The sequence below is a fragment of the Rhipicephalus sanguineus genome, chromosome 2 (assembly GCF_013339695.2).
Source record: "Rhipicephalus sanguineus isolate Rsan-2018 chromosome 2, BIME_Rsan_1.4, whole genome shotgun sequence".
Taxonomy (NCBI): Eukaryota; Metazoa; Arthropoda; class Arachnida; order Ixodida; family Ixodidae; genus Rhipicephalus; species Rhipicephalus sanguineus.
The window spans coordinates 224,498,983-224,517,673 of NC_051177.1; the positions used below are offsets into that span (position 1 = coordinate 224,498,983).

General features: G+C 45.4%; 1 protein-coding gene across 5 annotated transcripts in view; it reads left to right on the forward strand.

Annotated features, from left to right (window-relative positions):
* Positions 1 to 18,691, forward strand: part of LOC119384126 (serine/threonine-protein kinase tricornered) — a 259,204-nt gene that overhangs the window by 100,885 nt on the left and 139,628 nt on the right. Inside the window, exon 1 of one of the 5 annotated variants that reach the window (XM_037652423.2) lies at positions 10,628 to 10,839. The exons of 2 other annotated variants lie outside the window; for them this stretch is intronic. In XM_037652423.2, the coding sequence (XP_037508351.1) occupies positions 10,753 to 10,839 (87 nt within the window). In that variant the 5' untranslated portion in view covers positions 10,628 to 10,752. Of the gene's footprint in view, positions 1 to 10,627; positions 10,952 to 18,691 lie in introns of those variants that run through there. 2 more of the 5 variants (XM_037652419.2, XM_037652421.2) reach the window with 2 other exon arrangements.

Sequence of the window (18,691 nt, forward strand, 5' to 3'; positions counted from 1 at the left end):
TTTTAAAAGCCCTTTGTAGAACGTCCCAAAAGAGTATGGCGTCTTTACAGCTGATGAAGCAACGTGCTATAGTTTCCGGAACTTCACAGAGGCGACAATTAAATAAATATACAGATGCCTTTGCTGCTTAACCAGGTCTTCACAGACAGCGTCTGTGTATGCACTTTGTAGAAGAATGTCTTGGATGTTGGTGAAATAGGCATTTTCTTCACACGCACAAGCATGTCGTGTCCAGGCAATCCAACATATAGTGAGCTGTAGAAAGGTGCAGGAAACAACATATCTAATATGGCATTATATAGATATTTTCGTGAACTAGAGAATAAATAGTCATTAGAGAATCTCACTGTCAAAAACCGCACTGATTCATACACTTCACGCATGAATCCTTGCAAATAGGGAGGCGAGGCACAATTAGAAGATACCACTAAACTTGTTAAAACATCGACGAGATTCACTTGTAAAAATGTTCGAAGCAGCGGATGATCGCAGTCCCGAAAATAGAAAAAACGGGACACCAATTGTCTAATAAAGAGATGCACCAACCCAAGACCACCTGCACAAACTGGTCTAAAAACATTGTCACGCCTCATCGGCTCGTAACTTGATGGCCAAATAAAGGTAGCAAAGATTCAGTGAAACTTCTGAATGTAAACCCTGGAACAATGTAGTATTTGCAGTACGTAGAATAATTTTGTTGCCAGGAATAGAGTGCATGCTTTAGCTCTGCCAAAAATTGAGAGGTTATGGGGAATAAACGTCTGGGCGTAACGCTTTAGGCTGGGTACACGTTCTTTCCAATAATGTGCGCTTGACTTATATGCATCTAATGGAACGCCAAGGTATTTCGGTTCGGTGGCACACAAGACCATGCAATACCCTCGAAATCCGTTGGTTTATAAGCCCCCGGGCCAAACCACAGTCCTAAACTTTTAGCGAAGTTCATTCGTGCACCAGAAATGGTTCCGAATTCCCGAATAGTGGACACCACTGTTTTTATACTGGAAATGTCTGTACAAAAGAACACCAGGTCATCCGCCTACGCTAATACTTTCGCCTCATTTCCATAAACACTGAAACCATAAACATTGCAAGATCGAATCACGCTTAAGCACAGTGGTTCCAAATAGAGGGCAAAAAGCAGTGGTGACAACGGACAGCCTTGCTTCACAGAAGAGTGAATCGACACAGGTTTTGACAGGTGGCCATTAACAATCAAACGAGTAGAACAATCACTGTAGCATGGTTTTATACCTTTGAATGTAGTGGAACCAATGTTAGCATGGTCTAGAAGAGAAAATAGAAAGGAATGACGAACCCGATCAAACGCCTTCACTAAATCTACTTGTAATATTGCCAGTTGGTCATACGAGTGGGAAGAATGTTCCAATACTGTGCGGGCGATGTGTATGTTGGTTTGTATTGAACGACCTTTCAGGCCGCAAGTCTGGTGGGCGCCAATAAGAATTGACATTGCAAATTGTAGTCTGTTTGATAGCATTTTTGCAAAACTTTTATAGTCAACGTTAGACAGTGTAATCGGTCTGTAGCCGTCAACATGACGAAGCTTTTCTCTGTCGGAGTATTTTGGAATTAGGACGGTGTGGCTTCTTGTGAAAGATTGAGGAAGGGTCCCCAGATTCAAACTCTGCGTGAAAATGTCCAGCAGTACCGGAAACAGTAAGGATTTAAAGGTTTTGTAAAACTCGCCCGACATTCCGTCGGGTCCTGGCGTTTTCGACATCGGTAACTGGTCAACGGCGAGTTCTATTTCTTTTAAAGTTATTGGCCCACTAATAGACTCACACTCTTCGTCAGATAAAGGAGTCACAAATGACAAACTGCGTTACGAGATGATCATTCTGTTTTTCATAGGAATTGCTGAACAATGCTTTGTAATATGCCTCAAATTCTGTCATGATTTCACTTGTATTAGTTACCAATGACCCTTGCGAATATAAATCTGGTATAAATTTGCTTTTTGCGTTGCGGTATTCGAGTAAGGCTTGTCGTGTGGGTTCCTCTGAATGCAAGGTACGAGCAGTGCGTGATCGAACACGGGCACCTCTGTAGCGTAAGGTGTAACTCTGGAGTGCGTATTTGGGATTAGCGATTTAGTCTAACAACCAGGCGCCTCACATTCAAATTCATACAAGTTTTGAAGATTTTTTAGTAACATCTTTTGCTCTAATCTTCTGTAAAAGCCCCGCACTGATCCGATTTCGATAGCTACTGTCCGAACTTCTTGTTGAAAAATTCCCAAGAAGCAAACAAAGGTATGTCAGCCGACAAGCAACTCCTCAGGGCTACGCGCACGCGAGCAGTAAATTCCTGGTCACTCACAATTGAAGAGTTGAGTTTCCAGAGTGCCCACTGCGGTCTGACGTATTTCCGTGACGGAAATACGTCATGAAAATCTTGGTGGACCCCGGCATAACACTTTCGTGTTAAAAAAAAATAGGCTGAGGGCGCTGTGAGCGAACTAGATGTAGGGAGTGTCTATTCTCTGGACAGCCGACAAAGTTTCAGAAAATAATTTCACCTTGGAAACCGCGTCCTCATTCGTGATAAATTTCCCCACAAAGCATATACACACACACATCAGCCCACAGACGTCACTCCCACACATCAGATATACTTCCGGAGCCCCTGTGCATAAAGTTGCGCAGCGAAGCTGGTTGGCTCGTCGTGCTGCAGCATGGGAATCGTATTGGCGGTGGCGATTGGATCCAGCGTGCTTGGCCAAAGAAGCGGCAGCCAAGAGAGAGCGACAGGCGGATGCAGAATGCGCGCAAAGCTTGCCACTCTGAATGTGCTGAAATCATTGTCCCTAAGCCACGGTACCCTAGCCACGGTGTAAGAAAATGTGGCGGTTGCTATGACAACGGCTCGGCGGCGGCTGCTTCTCCGTGTGGCTGCGGCTTGGCTATTTTTAGCAATGGCGCAGGAGGGATGTTTTGTTAACGGACGTCTTACTGTCAGCTTTAACCGCTTTGCTGTTAAAAATGCCTACTCTCATCTAGATTTTCGCAGGGTTACACGACCTCATTTCACTCGCCAGTGACGGTGCAAAGTGCCGCCAGTGGAATGAGCTGAAGGCACCTATGTAGGGGAAACTTCCACACCATTGTTGCTTGTCCTGTCCACCGTATTGTTGGCGCCGCTGCCATAGCAACAAACGTGGTGCCTAACGCCTGGCTTGTCTTACGATACATTCGACTGGGCGCCGCCACGCTCTGACTCAGATTGCTGCGACACCTGGGAAGCTCGAGATCGGAAACGGAGAAAGCTTGTGCGAGCCGAACGTACAGCAACCGAAGCGTAAAAACCTTGCGAAACTGCTAACGTGCTGATAATAGGAAAAAAACGAAGTATTCTACTTTTGTTTTCTTTTTTGTAGTTTATTTTGTGGTATATATTTCATTCCAACATAATGACTTTAGGTGTCCTTTTCGAGGGGCCGAACAGTTCATCAAACTTGTCTTCGCAAACGCTAAGGATGTCGTAGGAGCCGCTGCTGCTGCTACCGTCGTCTTCGGCTTCCATGACAGAAAGAAGCACCGATGGCATGGCTAAAGCCTTCGCGGAGCGTTTCTTCGGCATGCTTCGTGTAGCGTGCGTCCTTGAGGTTGCGAAGCAGCGTACTGCAGAACACGGACGGCGCTCGCACAGAACTTCTGCTACAAACGCCGCAGCGGATGACGCACTGAAGGAAATGTCCAACTCACGTGACCGGAGCATCTCGGTCGCGCTCCGACTTTTAAGTGAGAGCGCCTCAGAGCGCTCTGGGATGGAGCGTGGTGCTCTGAAAGAACGTATTCAGAGCGCTCGATTTCGACCAGCCGAACGTGACGCACGTCGCGAGAGCGCTCTGTACCATTACTTCGAAGCAAGGCCTCGTCCGCCGTTCCTTACGATGACACTCAGTGTCACTCCCTCCTCTCGTTCTACGAAGGGAATTTGTGGAATGACAAGGGAAGTGAAGCACAGTTGCCAGTGGAGGATGCCAGGACTGCGCAAGGTTGTTTTGTTCGGTAAGCCTCCCGAAGAACTACAAGGGTGCAGTGACGTCAGTTCAACAAAGGGGATTACTTGCACCGCTTCAAAAACAATCAAGAGCTTATCGCATGTGCGGAAAGAGGCAGCTTACCCTCTCCACTTCCCCTCTCCCCTTTCCTCCCCCTCTCCACATTCCCTCTCACCTTTCCCCCTCCCCTCTCCAATGCCTCTCCACTACCCCTCTCCCCTCCCCTTCTCCCATTTGCCTCTCTCCCCTCCCCTCTCCACTCCCCTTCTGAAACGCGGGCTCTACATGACGAAACGCTGCTCTGCATCGCCTCAGGTCCCCTTTGGAGTTGCTCGGAGGATTTCACGCGAGACGGACGTGCCGCCCGCGATGCCCCGCTCGCCCGTTCAGGACGCGCTCGTGCCCCTCCCCGTCGGCGCACCGTGACGGCTGATTCGACCGCCATGCCGTTCGCCTCTCATCGGCGGGGCCTTCGCCGCCTCGTCACCGACGTGCATCGTGCCCCTGGCTTAATCGTGGTCCCGTCCGTGAACTCCTGTGACCGGCTCCCCAATCTTTCCTGTCTTCTCTCTTCGTCGCCCCTGTCGACCTCCGATCACAACCTTCCCTATTTCTTTCTACTTTTCTTTTATTCCCCCTTACCCCACCCCTATAAGGCGCTGTGCCGTGTCGCCTAAAGGCAGACAGAAATTAGGTGCCTCTTTTCCTTTTCCTCCCGAACCACCAAGAAGAAGTCCCCTTTAGCGGGAGATGGTGCGATTTTTTTGGCGCGCTGCGCGCACGAGGCGGTTGCTGCGTGGCCTGGGATTGCGAACATGAATAAAAGTGAGTGCGTTGACGCTTCATAATGTCGAAAAGGTTCTATTTACTGCGAATGTTTAATTTTATGTGAAGCCATGAGGATAGTGCGAGCAGCTGCCGCGGACGTAAACGCGCGACCATTATTGAGAAACTTTGCATTAAGGAAACTGCTGTATAACTGAGTGTGTAAGATGGATTTTGTGTCATAAGTCTGCATGAGAAAGAAAAATTTGTTTTATCCGTTTGCGGTCAATGAAGCCACTACCAACCGCGAAACCACTCACAAGGCTTCGGTTTGTGTAAGTCGGTTGGACCATTTCCGAAACTCATTTTAAATGCGAAGCATTTCTTAGCGAACTTCTGCGACTTTGAGCGTATCTATCTATCTATCTATCTATCTATCTATCTATCTATCTATCTATCTATCTATCTATCTATCTATCTATCTATCTATCTATCTATCTATCTATCTATCTATCTATCTATCTATCTATCTATCTATCTATCTATCTATCTATCTATCTATCTATCTATCTATCTATCTATCTATCTATCTATCTATCTATCTATCTATCTATCTATCTATCTATCTATCTATCTATCTATCTATCTATCTATCCGCCTACGACTTTGTGCTCTCCTGGTCGCTTGGTTAATCGAATGTGCACCAAAATTGGTATGGCGTAACATGACTGTATGACGAACATAAATGACAAGTCATAACATGAAAACCATGACACGAATGTCATGTACAGCATGATTTACATGCTACGCTCATGGTGCGCTGGCGGCCGTTTCGCTAGCTTGATATACACCAAAATTGGTATCTTGTGACGTGACTGTGTAACGAACATAAATAATACGAGTTAACATGAAAATGATGACACGCATGTCATGTACAGCATGACTTACGTGCCACGCTGATGGAGCACTGGCGGCCGTTTCGCTAGCTTGATGTACCCCGAAATTGTTATTGCGCGACGTGACTGTGTGACGAACATAAAAACACGAGTTAACATGAAAATCATGACACGCATGTCATGTACAGCATGACTTACGTGCCACGCTCATGGGGCGCTGGCGGCCGTTTCGCTAGCTTGATCTACCCCGGAATTGGTCTTGCGCGACGTGACTGTGTGACAAACATAAAAACACGAGTTAACATGAAAATCATGACACGCATGTCATGTACAGCATGATTTACGCGCCACGCTCATGGTGCGCTGGCGGCCGTTTCGCTAGCTTGATATACACCAAAATTGGTATCTTGCGACGTGACTGTGTGACGAACATAAATAACAGGAGTTAACATGAAAATCATGACACGCATGTCATGTACAGCATGACTTACGTGCCACGATCATGGGGCGCTGGCGGCCGTTTCGCTAGCTTGCAGGGGCGTAGCCAGAAATTTTTTTCGGGGGGGGGGGGGGGTTCAACCATACTTTATGTATGTTCGTGCGTGCGTTTGTATGTGTGCGTGTATATATACGCAAGCAAAACTGAAAAATTTCGGGGGGGGGGGTTTAAACCCCCCCCCCCCCCTTGGCTACGCCCCTGCTAGCTTGATATACACCAAAATTGGTATCTTGCGATGTGACCGTGTGATGAACATAAATAATACGAGTTATCATGAAAATCATGACACGCATGTCATGTACAGCATGTCACGTGCCACGCTCATGGCGCGCTGGCGGCCGTTTCTGTAGCTTGATCGACCCCGAAGTTGGTATTGCGCGACGTTACTGTGTGACGAACATAAATAATAGGAGTTAACATGAAAACCATGACACGCATTTTCCTCAACGACATACAGGACGATGTATGCAGCTCTTTGCTGGCTGCTTCGCTCTTGGTTCTTGGATGTGAGCGCGAAGAGACAAGGACGAAGGGAAGAAGACACACACACTGGCGCTACTGACAACAAAAACGCATTACATCGATTCCCACAATGCGTGGGATCTGCCGGCTTTTTCTTTAGTGAGAGCGTGCCATGTGGAGAATTTCTTGCATTGCACACAAGCCTTTAGTCGTTATAAATGCAGCATGTAAACGCGCTCGTGCAGCGACGAGCTTAGTCTCGCCAGTGCGATCGGTCGCGTTGTTCGATTTTTGCTCGTCAGAACCTGCGCTCGGCTCGTGGTCGAGTACGCTGTAGCTCGTACCATCCGCTCGCCACCGTTGATGTGTGTGGTTTGGTACATGAGGTGGCGAGTGAAGAAATATACAAAAAAGAATAAGATGGACACTTTGAACGCTTATATACTCAGACGAATGTCAGGTAGTACGGAAACAGGACCACGTGATACAGATTGTGCGATTGCGACATCTGGTATCATCCCACCTCACGTACCTTATTTGCGTGCATATAACCGACACCAATAATTGACAAATCTTGGAAGGGAACTTGCAGGGAAAAGGTGGAACCGCATGGCGCAGTTCTTGGCGCGATTTACGCGCATTTGGAGGGACGCGCGTGTTTTTTGACGAACGCCTTCGCGAAATCGCGCTGTTGCGTCCCGAATGGCATGATTTCATGCGCGACTCGCGCGTGGTCGGAGGGTCGCGCGCGTCGTTTTGATGAACGCCATCCCAAAATTGCGCCGCTGCGTCTTCCTACTCGAAAACGCCTCGCGCGGCGCGTCGCGCGCTCGTCCGACAAGCGGAGTTTGGGTGCAGACACGTGTTTGCTTGGTTTCTTCCAGTGCCTCCAGACGGCGCTGACCTCCGCGCATTTCGAAGGAACAATTTGAAGCCGGCGTAGACTTTTGACGAAAATGTAGCAACGCGGCAAATGCGGCGCGAGAACGCCGCTGCTGAAAAACGTTCATTACCATGAACGTTTTTCATTTGTCAGTCTAGTCAAGTGTAGCTATTCAAAACGTCGCTTATCTCGTTTTCCTGAGTCATTGCACTATCACAGCTGTGGTGTTTTAATGATAACACGTACGCGTATGTGTGTGTGTGTGTGTGTGTGTGTGTGTGTGTGTGTGTGTGTGTGTGTGTGTGTGTGTGTGTGTGTATCATTTGTGTTAAGTGCGGTTGGTTGTTTTGTATTAAATGTTTTCTAAAATCGTTGGAATTTCTAGTGTTTACCAGAAATAAAAAAAATTAACAATGATGTTTGACCCTAGAATTGTGCTCCAAAACTAACTTGCATTGCTCCAAAACACACATTTTGGTGCTCCAAAGCTGCTCCAAAACAGCAATATGCCTGCTCCCTGAGCTGCTCCAACACACTCAAGCCCGCTTCCACCCCTGCGAAATGGCAGCCTGTGGATCTGTTGTGCTTTGTAGTTGCAGTAATCTTTTTTGTTGTGACGGCGTCTATTTGGGGTTCAATGAAAAAGCACAGAAAAAAAACTAAACATAGTAGTAATCTCATTTTTGATTCCACGTCATGATCACTTCTAATGTTACATTTATTCAGTCCAGTCTTGCACTCTTCGCTGTCATTTCTGCCCGCAATAGTTCTGGCGAGTGCCACTATGCACTGATGCGGTCGGCAGCGATGTAGTCACGTTATCGTGTGATTAAAATACTAAATCATTTGATATCTTGCTTAGACCTACGCTAAAATTATCCCCAGTCATTGGTCTACACAAACCACAAATAAAAAAATAGGTGCTTCAATAGTGTTGGAGGGCCCCTTTAAGTGTTGTCCTGAGTTTGTAACCTTTTCATCATCGCTATCTTGCTGAAAACTCAAATCATCGGTCTGGATGTCATATTCCCAGTACACAGAATGAATGGTGATGGCATTCAACAGCTGAGCTTGTGGTTGAGCCACAATGGCCACATTTTGGTCATACTACTGGAGTGAAAAATGCTTTTGTCATGCTCAAAGGGAAGCTGAAGCACTTTTAAAAAAAAATGATATTGGAGTGTGTAATCATAGTTTGATCCCTGCTGAATTCAAAAACCAATGTAAGAGTTCACAGAAGTGAATGCAAATAGCATTTCTTGGGAAAAGACAGCAGCTGCAGCTGGAGCCGCAGGGCTTCTTGAGATGCTGAGTGAACGTAGTGACGTCATCTTCGATGTGCGCGTCATCGGCAACATAAAAGCATGGCCTTTGCGATCAGTTTCACCAATGCGCACAGCGGCAACTAGTCATGGAGGCCAGGGTTGGAGCTACGACACTGCTGCGCGCCTCCCCGACAATGACATAGTTATGGTTAGTTTGTTTCCATGGCCACACTTTCGGCGCGTTCGCGTGGGCGGAGCAAGACGAACTTTTCTTTCACGTATATTAAAGGGACTGTCTACAGCTCAGAAAATTTTTTCTGATCGTGGTGAAAATGAGAAGATCGTTCGTCACATCGGCAACAACGAGCATGCTTTTGTCCCATAAAAAAAGAATTATATTTTTAATTTTATGTTGAAAATCGTGAAAGAATGATCGCTAGTGTCACCCAACGGCGATGTGGTTCAATCTTTCGGTTGCGTCAGAGAGTAATTTCTAGCTTTTGTTTTTCTCACGCATCCAAAAAGGCGCCCGGTGGCGCTGCTTGCGGCGCCGTCTTTGATTTGGTCTGATTCAACTCGTGTGCTATGCCATGCGGCCCTCTGCCCTGGTCGTACTGTCCCGCTGTATTCTTATTAGGATGTCTCACATGTGCTGCGGGCGTGCATTTATCCTCTCTTTTTGACGAATGAACTTGGCTTGTATTGCGGCAGCAGTGCTAAAATAAACGCATAGGCTGCGGTTACAGCAAAACAAGTGTTCTGTAATCGTATATCTAGGCTTCATTTAACCGCTAGCGCGCTGAAAACGACTGTTACATTTATTACAGTATTGTTCAGCGAAAGTAATGTAATCCTACAGAAATCACATGTGCTTTTGGTTTTAATTTTTACCAGCACTACAGTCGGTCATCGCGTCCACCAACCAGTGTTGTGGGCATGTTTCACGCCAATGGAAAAAGACCGAACGCAGATGGAAAAATTCTGTTTTAAAAATTTCTGCTCACTTTCCAGAGAAATTGCTACAGGGTTGGACACTTCAGGCTGTATGCTTTCGATTGCGATACAAAACAGAAAAGCGATGAAGGACGGTAGACAGTCCCTTTAAAGCTTCTGCTGCCAGAACAGCGGGAAAAATTGCGCCATCGTCGACAATTATGTTGGTCCTGGTTAACAACAAAGTTTTACCGAATTCTAAAACCACTTCAGCTTCCTTTTAAGATCCCTAAATGGCCTCGCATGATTTTGAACCTTCCATTGTAGTCACTTTCAGCCCTTGCATTTATTTAACCTGTGTGGAATGAAAGCATACAACAGGATATGCTGATAGGCACATGCAAGCCTGTTCATTTCTCTCCTAAGCTGTACCAGAAACATTGCTGCGCAACTAAAACGAGACAACTTTGCTTCATTGATGTCCTCATTTCAGCTACAATGCTTCTTGAGGAGCCTGTGCAGCTCATCCTAATGTCCAACTTGGTTTACAGAAAGTGGGAGATGTAGACTGGTTTGCTACTTTTCAATGTAGGAGAGACGCAGAAGGTGGAAGCACACGAGGAGTTGTAACTTGGGTGTGTCCAGGCAGACCGTTTAGCAATTGTGTTTTTATCCTTCTCGATCCACTCTGAACTAGTGAGGGCTGGCTGTCAGGGATGTAGCCTTCAAGGGCTGCCCTACTTCTGTGATTGCCCTGCTGCTTACCACACGGTTGTGCTTCCTGCAAGCTCGAAAAGGAAGCGAGAGCAGAGCTTCTCTGCTTGCTGTCATCGACAATGGGGGAGGTGACAGCTGGCAGTGTTCTCCAGCTGCCTGTTGAGAGAGGGTGAGAGCACCGTGCGTCAGGGGCACGTGGCAGGTGTTTCGCAAGGCACTCGACAATACAGCTTCCATGCCCTGTCGCCTCTGCTACAAAGCACATCCATGCTTGTCGAGTGAAAGGCAAATGGGCGCGCGCAACAATGGATTGCTGGCACTGCCTGCGCTACTCTCGTCAGAAGGCTGGCTGCCTGGGATATGCTGCGTTTGCCTCAACACCGGCCTGCCTTGTGAGAAACGGCACACTCCTTTATCTCCTCTCACTTCGTGTTCTTCTTTCTTTTTACTTTGCTTACGCGTGGGCTCCTCATTGCCATGTTCTTCGGCAGACAGCTGAGCAGCGTATGTGCCTTTGCTGTTTTTCAGATGTTTCTTGCGCATTCATATTCGTGCTTGTCAGACCAATAGGAACACAAACAAACAGCCGAGTGCCGACTTCGAACTGGTGTTCATTGAAACTTGATGCAACGTAACATGTGAAAAACTGCCGGAGAGCAACCAAAACAAACAGGCGGCCAAAGCATTTGTGTGATTAGGTTAAAGGAGAGAAGTAGCTCTTGTTATCTTGTTGCATGCGTTTCAATAAACATCAGTTGGAAGGCAGGACAATGTTGAACCTTTCTGTACCGTTCTACAGTAAGTGCATTATTGGCACTATGACGTGCCGCATCCTGTTTTCATGGATACATCAATTTTAACAAACCTCAGGTGATGCAGCTTCTCTACTGCTATGGTTGGACCTAGTCATGATAGGCTCATTTCACTTTTTGGGGAGGCATTCCCAAACTCATAGCTAGGGTTTGTAATAATAAAAAGGCAGTTACCGATTTCATTGGTGCCACGTGTATTGCATGCTTGAGCGTGCAATCAACTGTTGTATGTTGAAGCCTCTTTTCAAGAGGATTGAATGTTCATGTGTATAAGACATGTGATACACATGAACATGCTCCATTGTTTCAGTGGCAGATCTCTGTTGCCTGTTTCACTTTTACACAGCACACATCCTGTCAGTCTCTGATTGTTGCTAACACACAAACATTACACATGTCTACAAATTAGCCTACCTTCTAGTGCTTATACCATGCTATAGAAGTTTTTCTCTCATTGGGCTCTGAAAAATGAAACTGTGTTAAACAGTCAACTCGGGGCTGGTGACGTTGCTGTGGTGCATTGTGTAGCACTTAACTCCATTGCGGCGTCTCACAGAAGGTCGAGAGTTCAGTGATTAAAATAGCGCGGCACTGCTACAGCATGGATTGCTTGCTCAGGGCAATCATCTTCTCTTCTTTTTTTTGTCACTATTTGCATCACTATTTAGAATTCTGAGGTGTAATTTGGCACAAACAGTTACACAACTGAAGTGTGCTTTTCTATTTAGCCACGTTAGTTCAGCTGACTTGGCTAGTCTGGAAACAGTATGGAGAACACAAACATAGGTGCATCTGTACAAGCTCTGGCTATTTTCGGTTAGGTCACGTGTACTTAAGGAGTAGTGCAGTTTCAAACACTGCTATACACTTCTGCTGGCTTGAATTGTTCTGTTGTATGCTTGCCTTTCGTTTTCAAAGCATTTTCAGTGTGCAGCATGTGTCTCTGGCATAGAGGTTCTTATGCAGGGCAAAATGTGGCACCATCTTCTTTGCAGGTCCTTTGAAATGTGTTGCGACAATGCATTAATATTAGGATGCGTACATTTGAGCCGTACATGTAAAGTGAACGCTGATGTGCTGGCAACGGCAACACAGTGTTCTGTCTAATGTACAGCTTTCCTTTTACAGCGAAAGCTGTTATGAGATCATTTCAGCGGCCGTTTTTGGCACCGCAGTTGTCCGCCGCCGGTGTCCGTAACCATTATCGCTCGAAATAAGAAAAAAATTCCAGGATGGAACGAGGTTCGAACCTGGGCCCTCTGGATGGGAGCCCAGTATTCAACCTCTGAGCCATGCCGGTGCTTGAAACTGCTTTGCAAAAAGACCCTATACAGGCTTCATGTCGGGAAGGAACCACATCAACATATGCAATATAGCGTGGTAGAAGAGTAAAATAAGCACGAAGCGTCGCACAACGCGAATTCTGTAACCAGGCGTCACACAATGCGAATTGCGCAACGAGTAGGTTGTTGAATGCTTCCAACCCATCACAAAGGGCTCCGCCATAAATCTTCGTCATCAGGCACAGCATCAAAAAAGTGCACATAATGCCTTACATGCGTTTAGCAGGTACCACGGCTCTCCGTAGAATGACGAAAAATGGCACAGTGCCTGCTGCCCTACTTCTAAAAAATTACAATAACTTATAGCGTAGTGGGTTCCTCGCAAGTGCACTGGTATTGGTTTCCAAGGAAGCCCATAAGCGCATGATCCATTTCCTCGGGGTCTCAGTAAAGTTCTTCGCCCCCCCCCCCCCCCCCCCCCCTCTCTCTCCCACGTCAACGTATCTTATACAGCAAGACGGGGGAGGAAAATAGCGACCAGGCGTCACCCAATGCAAATGACATAACTGGTTGGCCGTTTAAAGCTTCCTGCCCATTACAAAGGGCTGAGCCATAATTCTTCATCGTCATCAGTCGTCGCGTCAACAAAGTGCACATAATGCCTTACGGACGTGTAGCTGGTGCCTCGCTTCTCCGCAGAATGACAAATACTGGCTTAGTAGGTGCTTCCCAACTTAAGAAAAATTGTGATTTATGGCGTAGTGGGTACCTTGCTAGTGTACTTGTATTAGTAGCCCCAAGAGAGCTTACAATGGGCTCTAGAAACGCCGCTCTTTCAGCTTTCGCTGTGACTGTGCTGCGGTTTCAGCGCAGGCCTGGCGTTTTTTTGATGAGTAAATTTCATCTGAACGAAAGAGGGTGTTGAAGATTCCCTGAATGTTTAACAAGAATGGTTTTTGATGATGCTCTCGTTTGCCTGAACCACGGTTGGCCCTTTCATTTTTTGCACTCGTAATGCAGCATACGTTTGTGTAAATCTGCCCATCACAAGTGTTGTTAACCCGTTCCGCACGTTTGTTGATGCAGATGTCCTTAGCTGAGGCCCATCACATACACTAGCTAGGAAGTGAACACGGGTTGTGTTTCGTTGCATCGTATGTGCTCACAGCCGGCTGTCACTCGCTCGGGACTGGACAGAGGCAGTGGCACTCGTGTTTCAATGTAAGACGATCAGAAGCAGTGGGTGCTTTTGCAGATGATTGTCACATACAGTGCATTCAAAGTTGGGCTTCCATGATTGGGTATGCCATAGGAACTCGGAGGCTGTATCACGTGAATATTCCTGGCTGCAATGCCTCTGCTGCTGGAAGTTGTTTGGTGGGAAGTTCCTTAAAATCTGTTTAATGTGTTCTGAAGTAACGAAACAAAAACTAATGACTTGTCATAAGCGCATTGTCTCGCAGAAGTCCATTTTTGTCCATAGTGGCCCCATTAATGGCAGTATAACAAAGTGACAAGCTTTGATAGTTGGTGAACTCGGTCGTAGTGCAAGTATCATTTTTAGATTCCAGCACGCTTGAACCATACTTTTTCTACGTTCATCTCGTGACACGTAGCTCGGAGCATGAATTGCTATCTGTAGCATGCAGGGGCTGCTTGCGTGAACTGCTCTGTATATGGTATTCAAGCAGAGGAAATTTGATTTCCTTGCTCCCAATAACAACAGAAGTAAACTAAGAAGAATATATCCTGGGGCCAATTAAACTTATTCCCCTACTTTTCAGTATTGTGGAAATGTTAGCCTCTCTGTGCTAATTTCATTCTTTCAATTTACATAATAATTATTACACTACAGTTATAAAAAGACAATGTGCTCTACGCTTTCCTTGGCCTAATTGTCTGTTGGATTCATTTGGTTGTCTAACAAAGAAATGAGCCGCTCGAAAAAAAATGCATATATATTCTCCTTCTCTCGTTTATTCTTTGGCACGTTACTTGGAGAATAAATTTTGGCTGGAATAACGCAGAGCTCAGCTAGTTGGTAGGTATTCGGTCTTGACTTCTCTCTTGTGTCCGTGTTTGCACGCCTTGTCTCTTGAACGAGTTTCGGCTGCACGCTTTGATACGGACTGTCGGCATGAAAGCAAAATGATCGCTGTCACAAGTGACCCCCTGGTTCTTGTAGCTCAACTGTAGCCAAGTGTGAAAAGCGCATTTCAGGTCAGCACCCTGTGCCACCGGGGCAGTTTATAAATTTCTTATTTCCATTTCTGGATACACCTTCGGTCACTGCTACGGGGAGCAATGTCACCGAAGGGACCACGAGTTATTCGAAAAGGCTTTGTTTTGCAGCTTTTCTGTTCCGACATCCGTTGCCGTCGGCAGCCTGATGCTTGAGGGTCTATGAAGTTTACGAAAGGACCTTTATCTGAACGGGGAAGTTGTTGGGAGCAAACGACTATTTCAGAGACATTATCGGAGAGGTACTTTATCTTGCTTATACGCTGTCTCCACGCTCGGAAAACGAAGCAGGTGTGCCGCACTGCTGTCGGCAGCAGTGACCGTCTTATTGTGCTCAAAAATGGTACGGGCAAAGCTCATTCACTTCTCCAGCATTGGATGTGGCCTGATACTGTACCAATGTTGTAACGACTTGCTTTCGAGCGAATTCTTTTTGTCTCGAGGAGCTTTCACTACGTATACCGTAATTTTCATGCTTATGTTGTCCTGGAATTGGGTAAGGCATGCAGGCTGTACAATTTTGTAGCTGACAGTTGAGCTACAATTATTATGTTTAGCAGGATTGGTTCTGGCCTAGTGCAACAAGCATTGTACTTTGCAAGCCCTCTGCATGCATCATTGATTCCGCTCAAAATTTCCGGAGCCCTCCACTACAGCGTCGCTCATAATCATATCTTGGTTTTGGGATTTTTATAACATTAATATTATCATTGGGATTCCGCTTTAACTGTGGTGCCTTCTGGAGGTGCTGCTTCTCCTACTTCCACTCGCATTATTCGTACAACCACCTTATCCTATGCTGTTTCCAAAGTGTTTAGACTATATTGCATTATTTTGTTTGGGATTTCAATCAGTTGAAGCAGTTTTCATGGTTTTATTTAAGAAATACGGAGCTGATGGAACAGAACTAAAGCTGCAGCTTGGTGAGGCTTCCTGCAGAGCTGAACAGCAAATGAGCTCACGTCCAAATATACAAGTTCAGTAGCAAGAACTGGGTGAATGAATGCATTGTGAAAAATGTTCTGAAAAGAGCACAAACATGCTTCATAAAGGGAACAAGGAGTTTAGCTTAGGTGCACCACTGTGAAAGAGTTTATAAAACACTGAAAGGAAAAAGAAAATGTTGCGATGAAAATAACTTAAATTATTTGTTCTGTCCTCAAGTTTAAATTAGTGTGTAGGTATCTTTGTACTGTATTGCTGTTGATTGGATTGATTTACACGATTAGCTACAACTGACATATTTTCTGCACAATACCGTTATTTGCTCATCTGCCCAAGAGCAATATTGCATTGTAGTCCACTTACATTAGGTATGCCTTAAAAAAGGTAATTATTTATTTTGCTGTGTTACTAGATGACAATGTGATGTAGAGGGGTATTGAGGTTGCTCCTTTACAAGGGTAACTGACCTGCCACTCCAGTTGCTTCTTTTCGATGCTTCCCAAAGGAGCAACTCATGTTCCTTCCTCAAGAGAGCAACGGTTGCTTGTTGCACAAGAATGTTTCAGTTCCTGGTTGACTTTCTCAGCATTTTGAGGTTCTAGACACGTGATTACATGTACGATCGGTATACAGACGTCACATTCATAAATAAATTTCAAGAAATTCACAACAAACACGCAGGATTCGAACTCGCAACCACTGAATCGGCATGCACGTACGCTAACGACTACGCCACGGAAACAGGGTTGCATAGGTACCGGTGGGTCATTAAGTGTTGTGACACATTAATGTAACAAGATCTTTTTATGAAATATTCTTAAACAGGGGGCGTGTGCTGGAGCCATCGTTTCGACCAGTGGACTTGCCTTCTTCAAAGCTGCAACTTCAAGCCTTGGAAGAAGACAAGTCTGCTTGTCGAAACATCGCCTCCAGCACACAAACCCTGTTTTCTGAATTCTTCATCGCAAGCGTCCATCTTCCCCTCACTCCTGCCTTTTTTTTTTTGGAGGTCTCTTTAGATTACACGCTGGCCTTTACTGATTCATAAGCGAGTGTTTTTTATGATGTTTGTAAAAATCTGGTGAAGTTGAAAGTCATGCAGCAGGCTTCCAGTAGTGGTATGGCGTTGTCTCCGATGTTCAATATTGCTCCATAATTAGAGTGATTATGCTTACATTAGATCTGTGTGTAGTAGGCCCGCATAGCCAGTGGGAGGGCTACGGTGTCCTCACAACCCCAGGTTAGTGGCGACAAGGTACAGCTCAGCACAGTGTACATGGCAATACGTAGACTTGTAATAAATGTTTATACAATGGTATATTGGCAATGTGCTCAGTTCACATGCAAAAATAATGAGTGCATAGAAATATTTCAAACTGTAGTCTCTCTCATAGCTCTCCCAAAAATGGTTGCTGCCTTGGTGTCCAACACGTGTGCAGGCAGGCAGACAACCCTCTCATTGCTTTGCCCGCTCTTTACGACGTGCAACAAAGGATTCACCCTTGACATCTGACAAAGGGTGCTTTCCTCTCACTGTGGCACGGGTAATAATGTGCACCCTAGCATTTCGTCACTTGTCGGGAGGAAAGCGCCCTTTTTGGTTGAACTGTGCAGTTACTTTTAGAGTGTATATTTGTTTCGATTTTCGAGAAGTTTTTCTTCGTAAAATAGATATGTTTTAAAAGTTGGTGTTGAATATATCACTTTTAAAAAGTGTGTTTTTGCGGTTGCAAAAAAAAAAAAAGCGAAGCACATGCAAAGTGGAATGAGTTTTTGAATTACACATGGAAAAGAGGGCCGCTAACAGTGATGGAAGTGCTGCTCCAATTGCTCCAAACTGCTCCAAAAGGGAAATGCTGCTCCATGCTGCTCCAAACTGTAATTTTTGTTACTAACTGCTCCGGACAGCTCCGAAATGACACTGGTAAACTGAAAACAATGAACTTTAAGCATATGATCATCCAGCGAGCCTAACCGTAACGAAAAACAAGCTGTCTACTATCATTCTATATTTTGCAAACATTTTTCTTGGCAATGAAGAGAAGGCTGCAGAGACAAACTATGCGTGTGCTACCGCTGAAGAAAAAAGGCCCACAATTGCGTCCTTGTTTCCTGTGTGAGAATTAAACAAAACAACATTGCTGTATTTTCTACCTATGGGGCACTGTTTGAAAAGAGGCACAGCATGCACCAAGGAGATATAAAATTTATATTTGTTTTATTATATGCAGTGTCATTTCACGTTTTTGCACGTGTGAAAATGTCGCAACTTTTACATGCTCCTCACAGTCAGAATGGTGCCTGCAGGTGAGTGCTCGTCACCCTCCAGCTTTTCCGATGACTCGCCGAAGGAACTTGTGACGAATTTCACTAACAAATGGCTGTCTAAGCAGACGAAGCAAATAGTATGCAATGTTATTATTCGACCATGGCCGCTTGCATAATCCAACAGTCGTCGCAAGAGATACAGAATGTTCACAAACTGAAACTAAATCTAAATTCGAAACGCGCGCCAAACCGGACTACTTCGCGGAGCACTAATGTGCAGTAGCTCTGCCCCCGTAGCCTTTTCTTCATTGCCAAGAAAAGTTGTCCGCGAGTATAGTATGGAGTTTCTATACTAGCTCCATACTAGCATATTGACAATGCCACAAGTAGTGGCATTGAGATGTCTCCGATTTAGCTGCATGTAGCTGTACATGACAGGCAGACTATTTTGGTAAAGTGTGTGTGAGATTAGTCCGATATCTTACTGATTCTAACTGCTGGTGGGAGGACTGTGATGTGTGACTGATCACATTTGTCATTTCCGACCTCATTTGTGCCACAAGAAATGGCAAAGCTGTTTTATCAACCTATCCGAACTTGGTTTCTTTTCTTTTTTTTTTTTGAAATTTCAAAAGCAGGCTATTTTAGTTAAATATGAAAATAACAGATTTCTTTGTTCTGTTACGGATTATAAA